At 37.0% G+C, this 25,046-nt stretch overlaps 1 protein-coding gene across 5 annotated transcripts in view; it reads right to left on the minus strand.

The window, feature by feature from the left end:
• The window catches only part of LOC141404013 (phosphatase and actin regulator 1), a 553,592-nt gene extending 528,871 nt beyond the window's left edge, over positions 1-24,721 (minus strand). The window contains exons 1-2 of one of the 5 annotated variants that reach the window (XM_073987202.1): positions 24,109-24,721; positions 14,343-14,402 (exon numbers count right to left, since the gene is read on the minus strand). In XM_073987202.1, coding sequence (XP_073843303.1) covers positions 14,343-14,402; positions 24,109-24,259 — 211 coding nt within the window. In that variant the 5' untranslated portion in view covers positions 24,260-24,721. The remainder of the gene's footprint in view (positions 1-14,342; positions 14,403-24,108) is intronic. The other 4 variants (XM_073987199.1, XM_073987207.1, XM_073987203.1 and 1 more) reach the window with 4 other exon arrangements.
• Positions 24,722-25,046: the final 325 nt, after the last annotated feature.

Consider the following 25,046-nt stretch of genomic DNA (forward strand, 5'->3'; position numbering starts at 1 on the left):
TGATAACTGATACACGACGATACCCTGGAGATAACACTATTTTTGGCGCATTTTAAAGAATCTTGGGCACGTATGATATACTTTACCCAGTGCAAAACTTTTAAAAGGGACAAAAAATATCCAGGTTTTTTTCCTTTTTAAGTTATTTTTATTTCATAAAAAAGTATCCAAATAACATGCATTTCTTAACACTTTCGAGCATTCCACGTAGTGCTTGCTACATTGTTGTTGCAACTCTTGTTACTGTTATCACTGTTTGTTTACTTGTGATAAGAACAACTAAAACACAAACATACACCCAAACTCAGTAGGTGGAATTTCACATTTGTTGATAATAACATTTCTTTCTATCTTTCTATATATACTCTCAAGAAGCCATGATATCACTAAGCAAATATGGGAATAGGCAACCAGAAATATTCACAGAGATGCCAGTAAAAGTTGGGAACCTATCTGACAAGCAGAACGAAACATACAAACACATAAGGATGTACATAAATGGTAGTATTTACAAAAATGAATTTGTGGATACAACAACAACATGACAGGAAAAATTCCTTACACACCCACAACAAACAGTAATACAGTGGGTAGGTACAAATCAGGATGAGTCTTTTCAATGCAATCTTTCCAAGTAAGATTGATGGGGTATTTTTGTTTTTTTGAAATAAATAATTATGAAAAAACTGTATGTTTTTCAAAATATAGCTACTGTTTATCTTATCGCTACGAATACACCAACGAATTGAAGAAATATCATAGAAAAATACGAGGGCTACAATATAAGCTTCTGGCCTAGGCATCACTACGTGTTGGGACTAGAGAAAACGTTATAGCTGTCAAAATTCTACACAAGATTGACTTTTATGATTTTTTCATAGGTTTTACCATTTTTAAAATACAAATTGAAGTTCAAATTGGGACATTGCAGTGACTTGATCGCCTGCTTCTAGAAAATGGTAGTCATGAAATTGTTTTGCAAGCAGGCGATGGAGTCAGTGCAATGTCCCAATTTGAACTTCTATATCAAAAATGGTAAACCCTAGGAAAAAGTCGTAAATGTCAATCTTATAGAGAATTTTCCCAGCTATAACATTTTCTCTAGTCCCATTTCGATAGGACGTACACACCTCACCAAATATGGTGATTGTTACTAGTCGGCCAAAATTGTCTAGCTGAAAAACAAAGGAGCTAGAATTAATCATCACCATTTTTGTTTAGAGAAAGCGCAATATTTTCTAGTTTTTGCAATAAGGGTACATTTTTTAGCACAAAATGGTAAAAAGTATTTTGTGCTAAAAAATGTACCCTTACTAGAATACCATTATGTACATAGTATCATTTTGCAGGTTCTGGAATATAACTATAATTAGAAGTATACGTTTTGAATAGCTACTTATTATATTTTAATATATTTCATAGTTTTTAATCCTTTATTCTGTATATATGTATGTACAGACATAAATTGGAAATTTTTATTCCCTGTGGTCAAAAAGCTTCCGAAATGCCGCTTTAATATTGATGACATGGTTTTAGTTTAATGCACTAAAAATACGTAATTTTATAATATCGATCTAGATTGTACGCATACAACATCATTCATTCCTGCTGCAAGAAAACAATTTTGATAACACAGTCGAAAAGTCGTAACCCTTTTGTACAAACAATAAATTAATTTATGATACACTTCCATATTTCATTTAGGTATTCGGTTTTAGCAATTACAATTTAAACCAGCAAGGAAAGGATCAAAGTCGGACAGGGCCGACTATATGATACTCTACACCATTGTGGTCTTTTCAGAATTTTGTGGCCTTTTTTGGACATTTGAACTTGTCGAAAAAATATGGATTAGGATTTAAGTTTATAAGAAGGTACTTACGGAGAAGGTACCCAGTAAAATCTTCGATGCAAAATCATGAGTTGAATCATGGGTGCAAAATCTGGCATGTCATCTTTTTGTCATTTTCACTCATGAATTTTATATGAGCGTGACCCCCAAAAGATGACGTTCTTTTTTGGATCCTAAACATGTCATTTTAACCAATGCATTGACATGTCATTTTCACCAATGTATTGGCATGTCATTTTAACCAATGCATTGAACGTCATTTTCACCCATTCTTTGACATGTCATTTTAACCAATGCTTTGACATGTCATTTTCACCAACCCCTTGGCATGACATTTTCATGTCTTGTTTGGAGAAATGCTCTATTGAAATATGGACAAACAATACTCTTTATTAATTCAAACGAATTCACGAAATAACTACAATTAATTGATCAGCAAAAAGTTTACATCCAAAATTGCAATGTAATCACCACCGCTGCAACGCAAAAGATTACTTCCTCCGTTCTCCGCAACTGATATTCTTTCATCTCACAAAAGGTTTTTTCTATTATCTTCCCATCACCAGTTCAAATTTCGACATGGACTCCAAAAGTACTCCTTTAAGTATTTTTATTTCGTAAATTACTTTTATTTTATAATTTTCTTATTTTATTACAACATTTTGGAAATTTATACTCTTTTGTTTAGTGACGAAAATATGTAGGGATCTACAACCCGGCTTGCTTTAGGGATCTCTAAGAACAAAATGTAACGAACAGGAAGGAGAGACTTTTTCTGGAAAATACCATGTTTTGCTTAATTAATTTATTTTTAATTGTTTCTTTCCCAAAGTCGTTTCTTCTTTATTTTCAGATTCTTCTTCCTTTTCGTTTCGGACTTTTTTTCAAATTCCAAGAAGCGAGATTTGATTGATTTCGTTCTATGTATGTCAGATTTAGAACAGACAAGAAGTCCGATTCTATTTTCATCTATTTTTAGCTCGATGATTGGGGCTTCATTTTTATTGCAGACATTTCGAGCTTCATACAATACCAACTGTTTAGAAGTTTTAGTTGTCTGATATGCAGGAAATGTAAGACAACATCACGACAGTTCTATCAACTTTGGTCTGTTCCAGAACCTGCAAGAATCTACTAATTTTTACTACGATAACCATTTTTCCTTTATGTCAACGGAAAAAAATAGTAGAAATTAGTAGATTTTTGCAGTACTGGAACATACCAAAATGAAAATAAACAGGTGTGTAAATAAAAACACAAACATCATCTCTATTGGAACGATGGAATGGGTACAAATGCTGATGAAAAGATCGGATCTTTCACGTCTTCCTTTGCATTGGTTCAAATCCTAATGAAAAGATCGGATCTTTCACGACTTCCTTTGAACCAATGCAAAAGATGACATGAAATCACTCCATCGCTAAGAACCCCTTCCTTCAAATTTTTCTGGGTACTTAAAGGAATGGACCGACATTGTCCATTATGGAAGTGGATCTTATGTTGGTAGTCATATCTTTTTGATAGACTTGTCCACGGAAAACATAATATCGCTGTAAACAGGACCACAACGAACAGCATCGGTATATATTTCAAAAGGCTCTTCGAACTTAGGGTCTGTTCTGCACTTGTAGAGGAGATACCGTAAGGAGAGGACCGGTATGGGCCATTTTAGAATTTAAACTATGTTTGGATAAAATATTAGGAGATCGAAAGTTTGGAACAAATTGGTTGCTCCGTTCAAAAAATATCGATAAGTATTGGGGGAAGTACCGGAAGTTGTGGACCGGTATTGCAAATCTTCGAACTGAAACTAAGCTTGGACAAAATATGACGAAGGCGAAATTTTGGACCACATCGGTTGATCAGTTCGAGAGTTATCGTGCTCCAAAGTATACGTTGGCACAACTAAGACGAAATTAAAAAGAACGATAAGTGGTCATAAGTCAGACCAAAAAGCAAAAAACAAACCTCTGGAGCAGACAACTGCTCTTGCAGCACATTGTGCAACTATGTGTCGAATAGTTTGTTGTTTTGCAAATGAAAATTAAATGTAATTATCGCTCAATATTTATATTTATTGTTTATATATTTATAAGAAAATTGTTATTTGTTTTTCTTTCAAAAAAGCGAAAAATCCCTGACGATGACTTTCGACGACTTTCCTCGAAATATTGGAATAATAAAAAAGTAAATAAAAAACAAAACCAAAGCCAAACAAATAGCATAAGATAAACAACCCAAAGGTCAACTATAAAAATAACAGCAAATTGACAATTTATTTATGGGGTATAAACTTGACTGTATATCGGAAAAATTAGCTTCCAAATATTTTTCTCTATCGAGTAGAGAGTCGGGACACTAAAAATCAACTCATTTTTAAATTTGTGTATTTAACTTTCCACACGAAAATATTTTTCTTTTAATTTTCGAAGTTGTTTGGTGACAACTGAAACTATAGTATTCCCTACCCTTCGCCCGCAACTAATCAATTTCATATCCACTTTAAAATATTTTGTTGTTATTCATACAATTGAATTACAACAAAATATGGACTAAAGCTGAAATAAACACAAAGATGTAAAATTCTGCAGTCCAACAATAAAAAACGCCAACAATTTTCGAATTATTTTAAATATTTTATGTTTTTTCTTTTTTTGACACATCCGTGGTATAATGCACACATCAAAGTATTGGATATTGTTGCCGTTTTAATTTTCGATATCTGCTAAATCGAAAAAATTGTTTTTGTAAAGCTGAGTTAATTATTCTGTAATTTGGTTTCATAAAAATATTTTTTTACTATTTTTGTACTTTTTGTTCGGCTTTAGGTCCTCTTTTCAATAAAACAAAATTCTATTTGCTTTTATTTACTTTGTTTATTTCCAATATTTCGGACGTCTTCGACGACCATCATCAGGGATTTTTTGGTGTTGAACTCACCACCAGTCACATAGGATGAAAGTTGTTGTTAGTTGAATAAAAACCAAAAAATCCCTGATGATGGTCGTCGAAGACGTCCGAAATATTGGAAATAAACAAACTAAATAAAAGCAAATAGAATTTTGTTTTATTGAAAAGAGGCTTTAGGTCCTCCGAAGACGTCCGAAATATTGGAAATAAACAAAGTAAATAAAAGCAAATAGAATTTTGTTTTATTGAAAAGAGGACCTAAAGCCGAACAAAAAGTACAAAAATAATAAAATGATCAAAGGTCGACAAAAACTTAATTTTAACAATATTTTTTTACGCTTCTGTCCTATTTTATTTTATTTATGTTTACAGAATTAACCGTATCGATTATAAAGAATTACTGACGTTACGCTAAATCGATCATAGGATTTAATAAAAATAGAAACATGTACTATTAATAAATACTTTGTCTTTATAATTGCTGTACGACTTGCTTAATGTTTAAGCCATAAATTTAATTTTTTAACCATGTAAACGGGGTTGATTATTTTCTTAGTTCGTGTTTATAAATTGTCGACTAAATGGACTAAAAGATATAAGTCAACTAAATAAATTTCTTTAGGTGTACGACTTTCGCTTGGATCCACTGTACATATACAGTATGCAAAGTTCATATTCGTACATCCCTAAAAATTGAATAAAATCGCCATATTTTATTTGCAAATATGAAACAATTTATGGGAATTACAATAACAAGGAACAAGACTTCAGAATAATAGGTATAGATGGCGCCTGTGTGGGTGTCAAAGTTCGTATTCGTACACCTATAATTACTATTTCCTTGGGGTTTTTTTTAAAGCAAAATACCGCCAATGTCTGTTCATTTCTTCTTTTGGAATGCCTCTGCTATAGAAATATGTAAAAATAACCATAATTTTATTAAAAATTTTGCATGAATAAAAAGTCGGACGAATATTTAAAATACTGTTACGGAATTAGATTTAACTAATCTCTGTGTAGACAGTGTAAAACAGGGTTCGTTTCAGATTACGTTTCTACAATGCTTTATTTACTTTATTACACTTATTCGGAACCGACTTTAATTACTAAGCACACAGCTTGTCTCTAGTTAGCACGCAATTCTTCTTTAACCGATCTGTTCAGTTCAACGCTTAAAACACAACTAACTCGGCGTTGCTTCCACCTGTATTTATCCCCAAAATATCCCTGTTCGAGAGTTATCCAGAACATCTGGTAACACCTCGATTCTGTGCAACGAACACACAGACGCACATTCGCACTAAGGGGTAGTTTACACTATATGTAAATGTCATATGACATGAAATTTTCCATCATTATATAGTCGCTTATATGTGCAATATTGGGGATTTTCCTTACGCCATTTACTTTGTGCGTCCACACCAGCAAAAATAGATATGGAATGTTTTTATTTCGTGTCATATGACATTTACATATAGTGTAAACTACCCCTTAGTGCGAATGAAGCGAACAACCACACTCACATACATGGGTGTAGATCAATACAAGTGAACAAGCACACTAATGACGTAATTACAACAACAAACAAATGCAAGAAATACAAGGGTAGCAAACTGAACGATAATTACATGATTATGGCAAAACAAACAAAAGCACATTAATAAAAGGTAAAGTAAGAACTAGAATGATGAAGAGAATTCTACATGGTAGTTGTTGTTGCTTAAATAAAGTAACTGCGTAATAAAAACTTTACGTTACAATTCAATTTTTTAAATTAACGGAAATTAAACTAAATTAACTTAAACCTACCAGTTACGTTCGTAACAATACTAAAGAAAAATGTGGTAGATATGATTAACTATGACAATTTATTCCCGAATTTTGTACGAAAATAGCTACTAGCAGTCCTTCTGCAACCATATTCCAGGTCTAATATGAAAATAAATGTTGTCAGCGTTTGGAAATGCAAAGAAACGTTATCCGGTCTAAGGTAAAGTAAACCCCCGCCGGGGATAACAATCTTGGCGCGATGCGGGGGCTTGACGCCACAATCTGCTCATTCAATTTCTTTAGTGTTGAACTGGGGGGTTGTGACTGACCAAAGGTTATCCACTCCTTGTCGAAGACCTACACAAAACACTGAAATCCTACAGTGTATTTTTGGGGTGAGTGACATATATTTGGTACCTATCTCCTACCAAAAATAATTCGAGATCCCCTAACACCGGGGTGTTAAGCGACCACGTGCCTATCGGTGTTCAAGGTTTGCAGTCAGGGTACCGACTGTATTATAACGGAGCCTCGTTGATACCTGGGCACCTCAACGAGTAGCAGGCTTAGTTGTCAAGTTCCAATCATGGTAGTGGAGGGCTATGCCATGGTTGTATTCAGTTCCCCCATCTAAAAATCTTTCTATGGATGATATTAAAAATAAAACAACAAAAACCCAAACCCCTTTGATAACGACCCCTGCTATGACCACGGACACTGCTGCACCTAGTGCAATTAACTTAAATTTGGGCGGGGACGACTGTTCCACACCGACCCTGGACAGAGTTAGCGACTCAATAAACTCGCAGAGCAGGGAATTGCTCAATCTCCTGAGGGAAAGTGCGTCCCTTCACCTGAGTCGGGAAAGTTCTCCCATAAGCAACTGGGAGGACATCCCCCTGTCTGATGATGAGATGGATACTACGGTCATCCCATCTCAGAAGGACAAGGAGATGTCCCCCTCAGCTGCTTCTGGGAGCACAAAACCGGATGGGACGGGAGTAACTCCGTCAGGGGATGTTACGTCGGTTGCGACCGGTAGACCCGCGCTTCCCAGGCAGGACGCCTTGGTGGATGAGGCTATGGATGAGGAGAATGGAAATTCTCTCACCTCCCCATCCATCAAGAGCAGTAAGGCCCCGGAAAGAAAAGATAAGCATGGCTACAAAAGAGCAGTTAACTACTGCTCTAGATTTGTAGACAAGTCTCCAGGTGAGGTCTCCACGGCGGAATTCCGGGAGATTAGGTTGAAGCTTCGCTTCTTGAGGCGTATTGAGAGGAAATACCCTCATTTTGAGAAGCTTCCACTTCCAATCGAACGGATTCCGAGGCCGGATCCGGAGGTAGGCGCCAGCCCAACGACTGGCTTGACTTCCCCGGAACCAGTCACAGTACAAAAACCAGTAGTGCCGGCCTGTTCGGACCCTTTGCGGACCCCTAATGTGTCTGTGGTAGGGGAAGACACCCGGACCACACTGGCCCCACCGACACGGTCCTCGAAGTCGGAGAAGCGAATTGGGAATTCACGGGAGGAGTTGCCACATCAGCCTTCAGCTACTGTGACAACCCCGCCGGTGAATGCCACAAGAGCTGCTGGGGAAGACATAGGCGGGAAATGTTCCAAGGTCGCTGATTTGCGGAAGCCTGTTGAACAGGCATCTGCGGTATCAGTGACGAGGAACAAATCCAGCACCTCGGGGAATAACAAAATTGGCCCGAAAGGGAATATCGGCTCTGCTGGAGGTCGGACGATTGATGGGACTGACGGCCCTTCAACCTCAAAGCTGGCTAGCGGTCAGAAGACTACTTCTTCACTACCACCTGGTATGAAGAGAGTGAGGTCTTCTGAGGATCCGCATCCAGATGCTAAGAGGCTGGGTGGTCGCCAGTCCGACAATCGACCGGCATCATATGCTAAAATGGCCGCCCGACAGACGGTTAAGGGAGCTCAGCCAGGGAGGGCCTGTAAAGGCAGCCCGGGCCAAAAACTTCCTAAACCTGCTGGAGAGAAGCCATATGAGCCACACAGGCCTGCAAGAATGACGGCCCCAGATGACCTTCTGGTGGCAATCATTGACAGAACTGACCCTGAAGGTAGGATCAGTGATGATCACTGGTTGCTGGTGGAAGGTCTTCTGAGGAATGTCATTACTTCCGATGATGTGGATGAGAGGAAGACCGGCTTTGGCAGGGCATCCGTATACAAGGGTGTCAAAGTTATCAACTGTAAGGATGAGGAATCGCGTGATTTCCTCACCCAAACAGTAAATAACTCTGGCGCTCTGTGGGACGGCTGCAGGCTGGCTGCGATTCCCATCGCCGAGATCCCATCAAGGGTAGCGGCTACAACATGGGTGCCACCTCCTGCTTCGGATGTGGCACAGGTGCTGAAGCTGATCCGGAAGCAAAACAGGCCCATCCAGACTGATAGCTGGAAACTGGTGAGATCCTACCCAGAAGGCGAAGGCACGGTGATGAAGTTCACCATGGACAGTGCAAGTGCGGAGTTCATTAAGAATAGTAAGGGAGAGCTGGACTTCGGGTTGGGTTGGCTTCGGTTCCGCTTCTCGCAGCCTCAGTAAGGAGTTCGGGCAGCAGGGCCTTCGTGTGGTGCAGATTAATCTGCATCACTGCAAGGCGGCGGCTGCAGAACTCCTTCTCTCCCTTACAAATTCGGTGATTGACATCGCTTTGGTCCAGGAACCCTATCTCTACAAAAATAGGGTTTCTGGACTAAACGATGGGCGGTACTCCCTGTTCTATTCGTCGAATGGGGAGAAGGTAAGATGTTGTATTATAGTGAAGAAATGTTTAAATCCTATTCATCTCTATAATTACAGTGATGGCGACACGGCGGTAGTGAGGCTGGAAGTAGGCTCCGGAAGGGCCTTGGTGCTAGCCTCGGTCTACATGCCGTACGAGGTACCTGACCCACCTAGTCGATTGGTACGTAAGCTAGTGGATGAGATCTCGGGCACTTGTAATCTCATAATGGGCTGCGATGCAAATGCCCATCACTTCCACTGGGGCAGCAGTGACACTAATACGAGAGGTGAGTCCATATTCGATTTTATTTTAACTAATAATCTACGAGTGTGTAATAGGGGAAATACGGCCACCTTCCAGAATAGGGTAAGGGAGGAGGTAATAGACCTCACCCTTACAAATATGGAGGATACTTCCATAACGGACTGGAGAGTATCGGAGGAATGTTCCTTTTCGGACCATAGGACGATACACTTTCGAGTCCCGAGTGGAAGTAAACGGCAACAACCTCATAGGAATCCCAGGAGAACTAATTGGGAGAAATTCAACTCCATGGCCTCTTCAAGACTGTGTGAAATATCTGAACCTCACACAGAGAGGGAAGTGGACAGACGGGTTGAGGATCTCACAAATGTCCTTAGGGATTGCTATGAAAAGACATGCCCATTAACTTACCCAGGTAGGAGAACACAGCCCGCTTGGTGGAACAAAGATCTAGCTAACCTTAGGAAGGTTAGCAGGAGAGCATACAACAAAGCGAACAGGACCAAACTTAGTACGGATTGGGATCTGTATAAGAACAGTTTCAATAAGTACAAAAGTGAGGTCAGGAAAGCTAAGAGAAATTCCTGGATTAACTTTAGTGAATCGATAGAGGGAGTAAACGAGGCGGCAAGATTTCGTAAGGTAATCTCAAAGGACCCCAAACCTATTGGGAGCATCAAACGAAATGATGGCACGTGGACGAACTCTGCTCTAGAGACTCTTGATCTATTGGCAGAGACTCATTTCCCGGGATGCAAGGACGCTGTTTCGTATCCGAGCTCGGAAACGAACAGAACCTATACACCCGATGAGAGGTTCTTCGTCAATAGGTTGATAAGTGACTCAAGGATCTCTTGGGCGATCAGCACTTTTCAACCCTACAAATCTCCTGGTCCAGATGGCGTCATTCCGGCGATGCTTCAGAACGCACCACCGGTATTGATCACCATACTGAAGGTTATTTTTAGGGCATGCTTATTGCTGTCGCACGTACCGGCACTGTGGAAAGAGGTAACAGTGACTTATATCCCCAAGGCTGGGAAGCCAAGCCACGCGTTGCCGAAGGACTACAGACCGATAAGTCTTTCCTCCTTTCTATTAAAAACCTTAGAAAGGCTGCTCGACTTGGAGATCAGATCGTACATAAATTGTGACCTTATAAGCAGCTCCCAGCATGCTTATATGAAAGGGAAATCGACGGAAACGGCGCTACATGAGGTAGTGAGTTATATAGAGAAGAACATGGATAACTTGGATCACACATTGGCCGCTTTTCTAGACATAGAGGGAGCGTTCAATAATGTGAAGCTTGAATCCATTCATTCTTCTCTAGAGCTTCTGAGTGTCCCCTCTATCTTAATCAACTGGATTGACAGAATGCTGGAAAGCAGACTGATCAATTCCAGTATTGGAGAGAGTTCCGTAAGGAAGTCAGTCACTAGGGGCACCCCACAAGGTGGAGTCTTATCTCCATTGCTGTGGCTTCTAGTGGTGAATGGGATACTCAAGGAGTTTGATAGACTAGGGACTAAAGTTGTAGCATACGCTGACGACGTTGTCCTTCTAATCAGTGGAAAATTCTTGTCGACGCTGTCGGAACTGATGCAGGGTGCGCTGGTTAAGCTCTCTCGCTGGGCTCACCACAATGGTCTTGGGGTGAACCCTGCGAAGACTGAGCTGATACTATTCACCAGGAAAAGAAATATTGCCGAATTTGTGCCGCCAACGCTGGATGGAGTGCGACTGGATCTCTCTACGGAGGCGAAATACCTGGGAGTGATCCTGGACCATCGGCTAAGATGGAATAGGAACACGGAGGAGCGCACCAAGAGGGGTTTAATCGCGCTTTATTCCTGCAAGAACTCCATAGGCAAGAGCTGGGGCCTCAGACCACATGTAATACATTGGCTGTATAGGACAGTGGTCAGTCCCATTCTGACCTATGGTTGTCTCGTTTGGTGGCATGCCCTAGGCAATAATTCCAATCTGTCCAAACTAGCTACTGTGCAAAGAGCTGCGTCAGTACTCGTTACTGGAGCAGCAAGAAGCACCCCTCAGGCCGCACTGAATGCCATACTGAACGTCCAACCTTTGGACATACTTGTACAGTATCGAGCTTCACGATCTGCCTTGAGGCTCAAAGAGCTAAATCTGTGGCGTGGTTCACATCTTGGACATGCTAGTGTTCTACAGCAGACTTGTAGCCAGATTGGACTAAGAGCCAGGGGAGATGAGACTGACTACATCTCATCAAGCCTGGATTATGACACAGCTGACGTACTAATCCCCGACAGGAGTGAGTGGACACGAGGCAGACCACTTCCCGATAGCCTGTCGATCTTCACCGATGGATCGAAGATGGAGGAAGGCACGGGATCTGGTGTGTTCTGTGAAGAATTAGACATCAGGAACTCATATAAGCTTAATGACAACTGTAGTGTTTTTCAGGCAGAAGTTTTTGCGGTTTTGAAAGCCTTAGAATTAATAGTGGGAATGACGGACCTTATAGATAAGGCAGTCACTGTTTACGTGGACAGTCAGGCTGCCCTAAAAGCGTTAGGGTCATACAGTATTAAATCCAGGATTGTTCAAAGATGCAGGTCTCTCTTAAAAACATGTAACATAGTTGTTAGGTTTTGTTGGGTTCCAGGGCATTGCAATGTTGAGGGAAACGAGATAGTTGATGAACTGGCTAGAAGAGGATCCCAATCCTCGGACCTCACGGTAGAGGATAGTGTCAGGCCACCTCTCTGCTTCTTCCTTGACAAACTCAGTAAGCTCTACGCAGAGGAAACCGTTAAAGTTTGGCAGGATGTGCCTGGTTGTAAGGTATCTAAGTCAATCTGGCCGGTTATCTCATGGCGTAGAACTTCGTCCCTCCTCTCGCTGTGCAAATCAGAAATCAGAACCGCTGTGGGGGTAATAACCGGTCACTGCGGAATAAGATCCATGACTTGCAAGTGGGATGGCAACAACATTGAGTACTGTAGGTTATGTGAGGATGAGGAGGAAACGGAGACAATCGAGCACCTTCTATGTAGATGTCCTAGACTGATGGTCAAAAGACATAGACTATTTGGTGAACATGTGATTGAATCTCTTTCCTACTTCGCCTCTATTGACCCCACAGTGTTGGTGGTTTACTGCAAGAGCCTTAAGATGCTCTGGGGCAGGCCAACACTGACCTAAAACCATTAGTAACTAAATCGTAGTTAGCTACTTTTTCATCTTCCCTCTTTAAATAACCTGACTTCTCCAATACAGTCACTAATCATTCTAATTATTCTTACTCTTCTCTCTCTCTTCCGCTTCCCTTCCTGTCCAACCTTTCCAACCTAATCACTTTCCTCCCACACAGCACATCACACCAACAGACACATATCATCATCCACGGGCACACAGCACCACACAGCTCTATCCACAACAGGCATCTCATCACCTGTCCTCCACATCACCAATACCTTCACATACACTATCATCATCTAAGTAGCCACATATCATCATCTACATATATATAACACATCTCCTTGTCATCACCTGAATGCACAAAATCACCATATAACCATCAGTTACACATCATCATCATCTAGGAGCACAGCACATCAACAGACTAATATCATCACCCACAGTCACACAGCACCACATAGCTCTATCCACAACAGGCACCACATCACCTGTCCTCCACACCACCTTTATTTTCACATCAGTTGCATATCATCACCACCTACAACTCAACCAACATCAACACACACAGCCATATCCAGCATCTACAATCAAATAGCCCAAATCACACATCAATACAACATCTTCCACCTCTACACACACATAATTTATTATTTTGGATGATCACAATGGACCTCAAGGTCTCCGAGTGGAGTAGCTGCCAACTTGGCAGCTGCGCATCCTGAACCTAACCTAACCCCTTTTTGTTTTTGTTTCTTGGTAATAATCGCAAGTTTCGTTTTATATTTGACATAAAATGTATTGAAGTTTTAGAGTACGGTTTCGAAAATCATATTATGTCGAAAACTGTGAGAAATTATGAAGAACACTGAAACTGTACAGGTTTTCATACTGTTTGCGTACGACTAAAATTCTACGCTTACTATGGCTGCAAAAATTGCAAAAAAAATGGATTTGACTTCTAGAAAATAATATTTCTTTACCGAAGTATCCCAAATGAGTACAAAAATGTCAAAAGAAGGAAGTATATTGTCCTTAATAATTTATTATTCCTCGTAATTTCCGATATGACTTGACATAAAATGATTTTCAAAACCGTATTCTAAAACTTCAATACATTTTGTGTCAAATATAAAACGAAACTTGCGATTTTTACCAAGTATAAACCAAAAATGTGTTTACTTTACCTTAGCCCGGATTACGTATCATTGCATTTCCAAACGCTGACAACATTTATTTTCATATTAGACCACGAATATTGCTGCAAAAAGACTGCTATTAGGTATTTTCGTCCAAAATTCGGGAATAAATTGTCATAGTTAATCATATCTACATTTTTCTTAAGTATTGTCGTTAAATAAATTGTTAAAAATCCTTAAAAACGCCAAATACATAGTGCTTATAGGTGTACGAATACGAACTTTGCCACCCACACAGGCGCCATCGATACCTAAATGACGGAATAAACTAAAAATTTGTTTTGCTATTCTTAAATCATTCATCGTTATAGTAATTCCCATCAACTGTTTCATATTTTAGCCTTTGTCATCAACAAGTGTAGTCTTTCTTTAATAACATAATAAGTGGGTAAACTTACCTAATGTACCTTCTGCAAATGTCACCGAGCTTATAACCGATGTAGGTGATTCGGGAATATCTAAAAACATAAAATTAAAACAAAAAAGAAATCAAAACACATCAAATTAAAAAATATAATACGGAACCATTAGCTAAGAAAAAAACACATTTTTGAATTTTTTTAGATTTATTTTTATTTTTGATTAAAAAATAATTTCCACGAATTACAAATATGTAATTTAAATTTAAACCATTTATACCATTGTATGTAGATATCATCACCACTCATAATTTGAATTTTTAAATTCTCTCTAAGTTCTACTCCTGTTTAACAGATTCTTATGATTAAGAGTTATATTGTAAAGAGTTTTACTAACGTTGGCCAAAATGTTCAATTGATTATAATTAAGATATTGTAATATATTATCATAAAGTTCGAGAGGCATAGCGTCTAGAGAAGGATATATGGTAGCACCTAACCAGTAAAGATGTTGATTTCGCATGGGTACAAACAATTTTTGGCGCAATATATTTGTTAACTCATCCAACTTTCTTAGACGTTGGAAAACAGGTTTATTTTTCGTGGCCATCGACAAAACGTATCTGCCTATGGATAGAGCTATACTATAACCTTTGGCCTGTGTAGACGTGACTGGCGACAGTGTTACAATTAAAAAATCCCCAGTAACAAAGGCCACTAGTAATGAGGATATGGAATCCATGGATTTAACATCTAAATCTGTGATGGAGAATAATTTCGCATAGAATCGTGTTCCTTCCTCCATTTTTATATATTCCGGTGGTGAAAGGCTAAGACGTAAAACGTTTTTGGAATGATATGATGCGATTGATGGAATCAAATAAAATTTATTTTTAATTTCTTCATATTGCTTTTGAGCAACAAACCCACTTTCCAAGGCCACCGTATAGACCAACAAAAACAGCAATTCTCCTGGTAAGATTTTCGCCGAACTATCAAAATGCTCTAGTATTTGCTGAAGATGCAAAGGGGCGCATTCCATCGTTGTATCGGCCAACAAAAGGCAATTTAGATTCTTAATTTGTGGCAGATCATTGTTCTCTAAAATAAAAGAAAAAATGTCTGTTAGTTATGAATACAAATAAATGTACATGGACATTTTATAGTATATACACATTACATTTAGAGGAAAGAAACAAAATCATTTTAAAACAAAAAACGAAAAAATGAAGATACTGACCTGAATTTAATTCAGCCATACTTTTTATTGCAAACTCAAAAATAAAATAAACACAAAAAATCACAAGTTATCATGCAAATAACTAGCATTAAATTAAAATATGCATAATAGCAACAACATTCAAAATTATAATACTTATGATTAATGCAGCTAACTTAATTTTAAAAGGACAAAATAAAAATGTGGAGACTTTACAAGCATAAAGTTCGTATTAAGGATCGATTTTAATAACTTAACATAGTTTATAATTATGAATCTGGTGGAAAGAAAAAGTAAGTTGTAATAACGACCGTGTGAATACCGCAGTGTTTGAATTTGCTACTAGTTTTTCACAGCACAGCACAAGGTCTATGCTGGTGCTGTGAAAGTGACGCAGCATAGCACATAGCCACAGCATCAAAAAAAAAAAACGAGTGCTATTGCTATGCTGTGCTGTTCTCAAAAACAAAATCGAAAACTGTTGCTGTGCTATGCTGCGAACATAAACGTAGCATAGCACAAGGTCTATGCTGAGCTTCTAAAATCTTCACAGCACATAGCATAGCATAGTCATCAAAATCAAAAGCCAATGCTGTCGCTATGCTGTGCTGTTTTTAAAAACAAAAACGAAAACTGTTGCTGTGCTATGCTACGAACATAAAAGAAGCATAGCACATAGCATAGTCATGAAATCGAAAAACGATTGCTGTGCTCTGCTATGCTGTAAACATTTCTACATAGCATAGCATAATTAATGTTAACCCAGCAAACATACTAACCCCCATTATTATAAAGCCTTCTTTGGTTATAGTTTGGATTTTTCGATCAGATTTTTTAGCGTTCCGGTTAAAATAATATTAAAAGGGATCATTTAATTTCTAAGAGAATTTTCTTGACATTAACTTATAATGAGAAAATTATATTTTTAATGTCTTCAAATTCATTTATTTTATTTATAATAAATGGCCCTATGAGTTGTTCTGTGTTGTTTATTGCTTACAAGGTACATACATGGTACTTTTTTCATCGATTGGATAATAAATGTGGTCTATAGAGTGATTTTGTGAAAATTCGCCTTTGGCCCTATAAAATGGGGACCAATTTTAATTTTTATTTGTATTGGCGAATTTTCACAAAATCAATTTACAGATCACATTTATTGTCCAATCGATGAAAACAGTTTACAAGTTGCTAAACAAGTAATCCCACAAACATTTTTGAAAATCGGGTCAGATTTTAATGTTGGCTATATAAAGGGCCCATGGAAACTTTGAGGACGCAGTGGCACGTGTTAACATACTCCGATTGAGCTCAAACTCTGACAATCTTAATTTTTAACAAAGCTAAAAGTTGTAGGAAGTTGCCGCATAAAAAATCCGACATCGATTTTTAAAACCACTCTAGTACATATATTAAACCAGTAAGGAAAGGATCAAAGTCGGGCGGGGCCGACTATATAATACCCTACACCACTGTGAATATTTAAAATACATATGGGAGCTAAATCCAAATCAGAACAGATTTTGATATAATTTTTTACATTTATTTGTAGACTAAATTCCGTCACATAGTCCAAATTTCATCAAAATTGGACATACATATACAGCGTGTTTCGTGCATCAAATACCTATATCGGTCGAAGATATATATGGGACCTATATCCAAATCTGAACCGATTTCGATATGATTTGCCACAGTTATTTCTAGACTAAATACCGTCGCACATTCCAAATTTAATTGAAATCGGACATATATAGCGTGTTTCGTGCACCAAATTCTTTAAATCGGACGAAAATATATATGGGGGCTATATTCAAATATGAACCGATTTCTATATAATTTGGCACACTTATTTCTAGACTAAATTCCGTCGCACATTCCAAATTTCATTGAAATCGGACATATATAGCTTGTTTCGTGCACCAAATGCCATAAAATCGGGCGAAGATATGTATATACGGGGGCTATATCCAAATATGAACCGATTTTTACCAAAATAAATAGCGTTCGTCCTTTGGCCAAAAAAACTGTCTTCCCCAATTTTCATGCGAATCGGACAATAAATGCGACCTGTACTTTGTTTACAAAAATACATGGACAGACAGACAGACATACGGACATGCGTAAATCGACTCAGAAAGTGATACTATGTATATCCCTAAAAGGAACTATGGGTCTATCTCGTTTCCTTTTGCATATTACAAACTAATGCACAAAGACATAATACCCCTTACCACATGGTGGTGTAGGGTATAAAAAGGTACCATTGGCAATAACATGCATTTAGAAACACGAAATTCGCTTTATAAAGGAAAAGTGTCAACATTTCAAAAATAGTAGACGGTTGCAGGTTCAGGAACAGAGCAATAGTTGCGGTCAAAATAATAGTGCCATTAGTCATGGTTTCACAGCTCAATAGCAAATTCTGTTATATTTCAAATACATACTTCTTTGCCATCAAACATTTTTCTGGGTTATGTTTGATGCTATGCTGTTGATTTTGTTCATAGCACAGTACAGCAATAGTTTTCGTTTTTGTTTTCTTGACTGCGGCTGTTTACTATGTTGTTAAAATGTCTGCAGCACAGCATAGCAATAGCATTCGTTTTTGATTTTGATGACTATGCTATGCTATGTGCTTCGCAGATTTCAGAAGCACAGCATAGACCATGTGCTATGCTACTTTTATGTTCGCAGCATAGCACAGCAACAGTTTTCGTTTTTATTTTGGATGACTATGCTATGCTATGTGCTGTGAAGATTTCAGAAGCACAGCATAGACTATGTGCTGTGCTACTTTTATGTTCACAGCATAGCACAGCAACAGTTTTCGATTTTATTTTTGCAAACAGCACAGCATAGCAATAGCATATGTTTAGTGATTTCAGCGATGTACTGGTAGCAAATTCAAACACTGGAATACCGTAATAAATTAAAATGTAATCCAGGAAACCCATCTGTGTCTGCAGCCCAAATTTCTGAGTTTTGAGTATTCCGAGACCTATAGTAAAATTTTATGACAAACAATAACGTAGAATATTTCGATCTTGGTTTTTATGTCTGTGGTGACTTATAGTGAAGTTAAGTGGAGAACATTTTTGCCTTTAATATCATTCTTCTCAAATAATGTTGTATGGGACAATTGCATAAACTCAGATGAAGTATGACTTTAACCCTGAATTGTTTTTTTGTTAATATTTGTACTTTTCTGGAGTTGAGATAAGATAGAGTTTTGATGTATTCTAGGACCCACAGTAAAATTTTATGGCGAAAATATTTGTAGAATATTTTGATGATACGATCAGATTTTATAGGAGAATGGGCCAAAAAAAGACCCCATTAATGGCCGCACGAGCGTAGAATAATAACCCAAGGTTAGGTCAAAATCGATTCATTTGGACAGGTTTTTCGTGAAATTTGTCACTGTGCGCTGTTGTTATTATTTTTCATATATCAATGTACACATAGTAAGTTCATACTTCTCGAAAGATTTGAAAATAGATTTTAGAAGAAATGTTCGTCTGAACAAATTTTTTACATATCCAAAGATTTTAATAATTAAGGAAAATGAGAAGCTTAACGTTAATTTTTTGGTATGCAAGTGCACATGTTCTACCTTGTGAAAATCATTTAGGACTCGGTGACCAATTTCAAGAAAATTAAGGGCGGTTTAGCCGTAATTTTTTTAGGAGATTTCTCTATCTTCCCTCCCTAGATAGCTTATGTGTTTAACGAAATCTATTATTCCCATACTATCGTGACTTTTGCAAATGATTTCAAATGATTATTTCTGCTGTTTTTATAATGAAACATAACCAGATTTCTCTTTTCTAGGATAGCGTTTTTCCTTAGCGCTAAATTTATATTAGGCAATTTTCTTTGCGGCAATTGCCAACACCATCTCTCACCTCCAAACTGACAATTGCGGCAAGGAAAATTGCCTAATATAAATTTGGATTAAACTTTTTACACACAGGAACAAAGATTCTGTTGGGTAAATTGCAAGATTTTGTTCATTGTTTTATTTGAGGATGTAGATCCGGCCAATATCACCCACATTTTGTCTTTTACCATCATAAATAGTTTAAAAATGCATAGTTATTACCATTTTAAAAATTTAGTACCTCGTCAACTGACTCAATTCTCACTTAATGAGGTAATTTGATTGACAGGATTTCTTTTCATTAGTCTATGGACAGACTATCTAATTATAGGTTTCTATAAGTTTTCGTGGTCATACGCGGATAATTTTTGGGTACATGTAGTACTCACTATAACCTTGTACCACATATGTATATATAGTTTATATACATATGTATATATATATTCGTCCTTAAAAGCTGAAATATCACATTTTAAAGAATTCTTTTGGTAAAAAAATTAATAGAATTGTTAGTAGATCATGTTAAAGCTTTTAATCCAGAAGAAAAACGAACCCTACAGTTTTTACAATCAAAATAATTGTTCAGCGTAGACGTTTTTGTAGTCATTGGCGTAGTCGTTGTCGTAGGGTTATTTTATGGTATCACGAAAAATTTACGACAACGACAATTTTATTTCTCATACAAAATTAAAAAAAATTGTAAAATAATTCGTTCGAAATCATCTTTTGAACAAGAACTAAGAAATTTGCATTGCTTGAATCTTTATACGAGGACTCTAACAGATTTTCAATAGGAAGTTTGTCATCTGATAAAAACACGAAAGTTGTCATACGAAAATGAATTAAAGAAGTAAAATTTTTATTTATTTTAGTTATTTTCCAATATATTTCATTATACATTGCCAAAAATTCTTTTGAAATTGATTTGTTTTTATTTTTATATGCAGTCGTTAACAAAATCGGTCACGACTCTTTCCTCGCATTTCAACGCCATACGTGATACCGATTTGTCGTATCAAAAAAATAAATTTTATTTATAGCCCAAGAAATCCGTCCAGGGAATGATGAATGTGTTTCTTTCGATATTTTAGGGATCTATGATACTGTAAAATAAAAAAAAATCGTAGTATATAATTTTTCATCATATAAAATATGCAAACTACGACTACGCCTACGACATTTGAATGCATACGACTACGCCAACCGTAATAAGGGGGATTAGCTCAATGATAAGAGACCTACCGTTTATTGCCGAGCCCGAACGGGGTGTCCTACGACACCACTTGTCGAAAAGTTTTACATGGCTGAAATACTCAGGAAATTTCGCCAACATTGCTGAGGGGTATTTTGCCACCGTTGAAAATGTTTTTTCTTATGTTGCCTGGCCGAGGAATCGAACCAACGACCTTTAACGTGCAAGGCGGGTGTGCATACCATTGCACCACGGTGGCACCCATACCACATGTCTACACCTACAATTTTTTATCTTTCAAATCTAATTTTTTTAATTCCTTATCACAATCTTAATAAGCATACTGTTCCACGTATTTTCCATTTTAAAAGACCAAAATTATGTTAACAGCGTTTAAATGTAGAGCGAAACAATTATTTTTGTTCTTCTTGTGATTGAATTTTTTTAAAATTTAGGCCCTTCTTCGCTATGTCGAAAGAAAATGATTGCAAACGAAAATACCTAAACATTGGTTTTCATGGCAATATTGACTTTGTGTTTGCCTTAAAACAACTACAAAATTTAAAAATCATACACAAGTTTAGTTGTTTTTCTTTCGTTTTCATTTTCGTTCGACATATTGAAACAGGCTGTTACAATATATGATGTACTATCTTTGACAGCCCGGTATGCCATCATGGAGCGTTGCCAGGTTGAAATGTTTTTCGTTTTAAGTGGTCCAAAGTGTTTAGAATCTAATCCCGTTACTTTTTTATTCAAATATATGACTTGAAAAATAGACTTTTTGCCTCAGAAACCTGCCATTGGGCCCATAGTGCATTGGTAGCAAGCGAATATTACAAGCTTACGACCAAAGAGTTATTTTCTAAGTCATACCGACCCATGTTTGTCAATTAACCCACTTAAAGCCACTGGCCGTTTAAACGCCACCAAAAATGATTGCAAAAACTGACGTAAAACTCGGGTATTTTAGCAAATTTTTGTGGGTTTTTTACATTTTGTTATAGTATTGTCTGTTATCTGTCATTTCACTCCCATAAGAGGTAGTTTACACTACCTATCAATTTCATATGACACGAAATAAAAACATTCTATATTTACCCACGGAGGCTATGTGAGACGTAGTTTTTTACATTTTTGCTGGTGTGGACGCACAGAGTAAATGGCGTATGGAAAATCTCCAATATTACACATATTAGCGAATATATAACGATGGATAATTTCATGTCATATGACATTTACATATAGTGTAAACTACCCCTAAAACTTCATTGCCCCACGCAATTCCACGCATTTGCCTAAAACGCAAGCAATCAAAAAATCGACTTTTTTGTAATTTTCGAATTTTGCTTAGAAAGTCTCAAAAAAATTGTCGGCGCTAAGTGGGTTAAAAAAGCCCTGGTTGCGATGGAATCCCTAGAATAATTCTTAAAAACTGTCATAGCTCCTTAGTTATTCCATTACCACTTCTTTTCAATTACTCCTTAAATTTTGGTTATTTTCAAACATTTTGGAAAAAGTCATTTGATACCTCTTCATAAATCTGGCAGTTTATCTGACCTATCCAATTATAGAGGAATTGCAAAACTGAGTGCAATTCCAAAACTATTTGAGAAACTTATTACTGATGTAATTTCCCATAAAGTCCAAAACATATTAAGCCCATATTAGCGTGGTTTTCCTAATGGACTTGCCACTGTCTCGAACTTAGTTTAATATACCTCAGAGATCGTTAAAGGTTTTAGTCAACAAAAGCAAACTGACACGATCTATACCGACTTCAGTAAACTATTTTGATAGAGTTAACCACAAATTACTAATTTAATTAATTACCTTGGATCTCATCTTACCTGCAAGATAGATCACAACTGGTTTTATTCCAGGATTGTTATTCTAAATTAATAAATGCTCCATCAGGCATTCCTCATGGTAGTCATCTGGGCCCTGTACTGTTTTTATTGTTTGTAAATGATTTACCAACGTCAATAACATATTCCAAAGTGCTTATGTATGCAGATGACATTAAAATTTGTATAACTCACAAATCTCAATAACACCTCTACTTCATGAGGATTTGGTGTGACATAAATAAAATAGATTTAAATTGAAAGAAATGTAAGCATATGTGTTTTTCTAGAACCTCCCCTTAAAAACGTAGCTTTTGCATTAATGAATCTACTCGAATATCTGTGGATTCGTTTGTTGATCTAGGAATCCTATTGTATATCAATGTTTAATAAAGCTCATGTGAGTTCTAGAATTCCTTAAACGGTGGGCAAAAGAATTTTCTGAACCTTATGTCACCAAGCAATTGTCTGTGTCACTTGTTAAACCCATACTAGAATACGGTTCTGTAGTATGGGATCCTCATTACACGGCATACTCAGATAAAATTAAATCTGTTCAAAAACAATTCTTGCTTTTTGCTTTAAGAGACATTCATTGGACTTGTGATTTCGTCTTGCTTCTTATACCAGCAGAATTAAGCTAATCATATTACCAATATTAAAAAGTGGTACAAAAAATTTTGAATGGCGATATACCTTCAGATTTCCTTATTTCATCTATTAGAATAAATATTTCTGCTAGACCTAGTAGATACTATCGTTTCTGTCATATTAATTTTCATCTCACAAATTATGCATCTGGAGAACCCGTCTGCAGAATGTGTGATGATTTTAATTGTAGACTTTGGTAATATTATAAATATTATTAAATGTAGAATAGTTTTGTATCTAAATGAGTAGAGTACGCCTAATATTAGTATTGGCTGTTGAAGAATATACTGTAGTTAGTATTCAATGCTCACTTCTACCCGTCATCTCCGGATCCGATCCCTACTCAATGGGGGGGGGTCGTCCCCACGGTCGGAAGGGGTGGGAAAGAATAGCGTTAGGAACGTTCGAAAAAAAATCAAAGATGTATAGAATTCCCGGAACAAATTACCTTTACCGACTCTTCGCAGAAGATTTAAGACATTCTCCTATGGACAGGAGCGAATTTCGGCTACGCGAACCAACTTTTTTTGAAATCATAAATTTTTCCCCAAGTAAACAAAGGAATTTTCGGAACTTCCCCAACAAAAGAAATACATCGTTGGAATCGGCATGAAAAGCACTATCTGTGGTAATTTTTTCATAATTTTATGCGGTGGGTCGGTAAAGGAAAGATATGCCGAATTTCCCTACGGATAGATTTCTAATAAGAAAGGTAATTTTGTGATGTCCAATCTTATGACTGTTGTTGTCGCTTCAAATTTTAATAGTTGCATATTTAAAAACGTTCTAATGATTACTGAGCATATTTGTTCAATATCATTTGACATAGACACACCTATTATATTCTTTATATCTACCATACTACGTACGTAGACTTTTGGAGACAAGTGTTAAGTGTTGCATTGATTATTGATCGGCATCAATATATATAGCATTCAAACACAACATGCATTTTTGATACAAGCTTTCTATAAATCTGGAGGTCACATTAAGTAAATCCCGTTCAAACTTACCCTTAGATTTATCATCTGTCGTTACATCGTCTTTGAATTTATCTGGAGTAGACATAAGAACAAAATCTTCACGTATTGTTGTGGTGTCTTCAGACATTGCTACTGTTTGTGGTAGCTCTTCAGAAGAGACCGGTGAGGTATTTATTGACATATTTTTACAATTTTTTTTTTACAGGAAATTTATATTAAATTATCAAAACTTTACTTTTTATTGTACAAAAAACTTATAGTTAATTTTTTTTCTATTTCACAATGCCATAATTTTGCTTTTGTTTTTATTCATTCTTTTGTCAATTTGCAATTCTCTTTTGTTTTTGCTGTTAAGAATTATCCAAATACCACTTGGAACTAAACCGCACAAACGTCGCTCTTTCAACTTTCTGGTTATTTAATTTTTAACAATTTTTACAATTGGAACACAGAGAAACATTCATCATACACTTAAAACATATGAAAATACTTATGCTACAAATAAAAAGACAAAACAACTCGAATCAACAAGTATAAAAATATAGTGTTTTTTTTTGCAAAAACATCAATTGTCAGATTCTCTTTTATTGGTTGGATTTAGGGATACGCAAGTCGATTTTCTAGAGTTGTGTAGTTCCGGAACGAACTAGTTCCAAGGAACTATTCCGGACAAGGAACTATTGGAACTATATCCGGCTCTGTCATTCATATAGTTCCCTTAGCCCATGTTTATATTATAGCCTTTTGCAGGGTTAACCTTCTTCACGAGGATTTGTTTGACGTATATGTAATGGAAATGACATTTAAAACTCAGTGGGTTTGTTAAATTCGGTTATATATAAACGTACTATTGGTTCATATACATAGTTCCAGCCGTGAATATAATTCCTTTCATTTATACCATGGTTTAATAAGAAAGGTTAGCTAAAGCTTTCTGTCAGTTTAAATTTTTTCTTTCGAGTGTTCCT

Source organism: Musca autumnalis, unplaced genomic scaffold (genome assembly GCF_047663935.1).
Source record: "Musca autumnalis isolate F117 unplaced genomic scaffold, ASM4766393v1 scaffold_4, whole genome shotgun sequence".
Taxonomy (NCBI): Eukaryota; Metazoa; Arthropoda; class Insecta; order Diptera; family Muscidae; genus Musca; species Musca autumnalis.